Genomic DNA, 3062 nt, shown 5'->3' with positions numbered 1-3062 from the left:
CAGTCAGAGAAGCTTCTTCTGAATCATTTACTTTCTGAGGTACACAGACAGCCTGTTCTGCTGCATTAATTTGCACATTGTAGCCCGAGTTTAAACCAGATTTCAAACCCCCAAAATGGGTTCTTCAGATCTTAGGTTCCACTGAAGGTCCATCTCTGGTTATTAAGATTAATTTTTTACATGATAAGAATATTGAACTAGAGCTGATTGGAAAATGGCATTTCTATCTTCTGGGAAAGATGGACATTTTAAAATGTGTTTCCTTCCTTTACTTGAATATTTTGAAATTTTCATGAAATGGATATTGTGAAAAAAAAAAAGAATCCAGATATATTGAAGTGACATTATTGGAAGGTTTCATTTTGATAATGTTGAAGTATTTCATTTCAATAGTTCTAAACCATTACTGTTATAATGTAATATGAAACATAAAACAAAACATCAAATATAATATTGTGTATAATTTATAAATTTAATATTGTATTTAATATTCTAAGGTAATATTTTATAAATTAATGTGACAAAAAGTCAAAATAAAACAAAATAAGAAAGGAACAAACTGAAATGGGAAAATCTATAAGAAAAATAATGCATTTTGATTCAACTCTTCAATTTTTTTCTGTTGAATGTTTTGTTAAAATTGACCCATTCCTGCAACGTATTTTGATTTCAGCAAAATGGCATTTTACAATGGAGTACAGTGTTATCATTCCCCTCCCATCAACTACATATGTATCTAATATCAGTAATTGCTTCCTTTTGTTTTCAGGCTCCAAGATATCTGCTGAAGAGCATTGAGGACATGGGGAAGGACAATCAGACATGTGTGACTGAGATACAGTTGCTGGGATTCTCCGATTTCCAATCACTGCAAGTCCTACCCTTTGTGCTGGTGTTCACCTTCTATCTGATGGCCCTGGTAGGGAACATTCTGATTCTTATCATCACTATCATAGACTCTGTCCTTCAGACCCCTATGTATTTCTTCCTCAGGAATTTATCCTTCCTGGAGATCTGCTACACCTCGGTCACCCTGCCCAAGATGCTGGTCAACCTGGTCTCGGAGACCCAGACTATCTCTTTTGCAGGCTGTGGTGCTCAGATGTGTTTCTTCATTCTCTTTGGTATCACCGAGTGCTGCCTCCTCTCTGTCATGGCATATGACCGGTACGTGGCCATATGCCACCCCCTGCAATACACACTCAGCATGAACCAGATTGTTTGTGCTTGGATGGCAGCCGGTTCCTGGATTGTTGGTATCCTGGTAGGTTTTGGACACACCATTTCGATATTTACACTGCCTTTCTGTGGGTCTAATAGAATCAATCATTTCTTCTGTGATGTTTTCCCTGTGCTGAGACTGGTCTCCATAGACACCCACAAGAATGAAGCTGCAGTTACTACCACCACAGTTCTCTTTATCTTGGCACCATTTTTGCTTATCCTCTTGTCATACGGCCTCATCATCTCCACCATCCTGAAGATGCCCTCAGCTGAAGGCAGACACAAAGCCTTCTCCACCTGCTCTTCACACCTCATTGTGGTTTCTCTCTTCTATGGGACTGGAACTTTTATTTATATGCAGCCCAGTTCAGAACAGTCCCAGGGCAGTAATAGGTTCCTTTCCCTGGTATACACCGTGCTGACTCCAACATTTAACCCCATTATTTACAGCCTGAGGAACAAGGAGATAAGATGTGCTCTCAGGAAGACAATAGGCAGGAAAATGTTCTCTCAGGTAACATCTATGGGATGATGCTGTTGTGTGTTGTGCTTGGGCGACTCTGGGGTGGGGAAATTGTACATCTCCATTCTTGCTAGAAATGCAATATATGCTTGTCTGAAATGTCTTAAATGTTCTCCTCTCAGCCAGGCACAAATCATGAGTAACTACAGTGAAGGATTAATTTTCTTTACACTCACAGTGGTGTAAATGTATTAAACACTGGTGAGACCATTACTGGAATTATGTTCCTGGTCCTGGTGTCTCTACATTACATTTATATTGGGTAACTGGAAACTTTCAGAGAAAGGGTAGAAGATTGATTAATGGGACAGAAAACTGCCTCCTGGCAGAGACCGAAGAAGATGTATATATATTGTTTATTGAAAGGACGGTTAAGCAATTACTTAATCAAAATAAGTAAGTAACTGGGAGTAAATGACTCTTACATTTAACAGATAAAGTTATAGCAATATCCAATGGCTAAAAGTTGAACTATGCAAACGTCAAACTACAAATATGATCCAATATTTTACCAGTAAGAGAGTAAAATCAAGAGTGATGAAGACTCCAGAAAAAATGGAGGAGAGCTCAGTAATGAGGGGGACAGGCTACACAGATTCAAAGGCATCTGGATTGCTTGGTAAGCTGTGTGCAACAAGTAGTTTGTATTTTAATGCAGCTAAATATAAATGCATACATCTAGGAAGAAAGAACACGGGCCATAAGTACAAGATCAGACATTCTATCCTGGGAAGCAGTGACTCTGAAAAAATATTTGGAGGCTGTGATGGATAACCAGCTGAATGTGAGCTCCTAGTGAAACGCTGTAGCCGAAAGGACTAATGTAATCCTGGGTTGCCTAAACAGGGGAATTTTGAATAGAAGTACAAAGGATATTTTACTTCTGTATTTGGCACCGCTGGAATACTGTATCCTGTTCTGGAGTCTACAGTTGAAGAAGGGTGTTGATAAATGGAGAGGGTTCAGAGAAGAGTCATGAGAATAATTAAAGGCCTAGAAAACTTGACTTAAGTGATGAATTTAAGGAGCTCAATATATTCATTTTATGAAAGACAATATTAAGAGGTGACTTGATGACCGTCTATAAGTACCTACACAAGGAATGAATGTTTGATAAAGGGGCTGTTCAGTCTAGTAGAGACAGCCATAGCAAGATTCAACAGCTGCCAGTGGAAGCTTGACAAATTCAGGCTCCAAATAAAGCATCTTTCTTTTTTTAACAGTGAGGGTAATGAACCATTGGAACAATCTGTGATGGTGTCATCAACAAATAGTTAAGAGTTAATGGAACAGGAGTACTTCATATCTCTTTTGC

The 3062-nt window shown here is 38.6% G+C and overlaps 1 protein-coding gene across 1 annotated transcript; it reads left to right on the top strand.

Annotated features, from left to right (window-relative positions):
• The first annotated feature begins 790 nt into the window (after nucleotides 1–790).
• On the top strand, nucleotides 791–1756 carry LOC127030781 (olfactory receptor 10A7-like). The gene has a single exon (XM_050917521.1). The coding sequence runs from the start codon at nucleotides 803–805 to the stop codon at nucleotides 1754–1756; it is 954 nt and encodes a 317-aa protein (XP_050773478.1). The 5' UTR covers nucleotides 791–802.
• Nucleotides 1757–3062: the final 1306 nt, after the last annotated feature.

The sequence above is a fragment of the Gopherus flavomarginatus genome, chromosome 11 (assembly GCF_025201925.1).
Source record: "Gopherus flavomarginatus isolate rGopFla2 chromosome 11, rGopFla2.mat.asm, whole genome shotgun sequence".
Classification (NCBI taxonomy): domain Eukaryota; kingdom Metazoa; phylum Chordata; order Testudines; family Testudinidae; genus Gopherus; species Gopherus flavomarginatus.
The sequence above is the reverse complement of the archived record's forward strand: the minus strand, read 5'-3'. Positions and strand labels throughout refer to the sequence as shown.

Excerpts from the sequence above, each read along its gene's own strand:
- LOC127030781 (XM_050917521.1), top strand. The coding sequence starts at position 803 with ATGGGGAAGGACAATCAGACATGTGTGACTGAGATACAGTTGCTGGGA.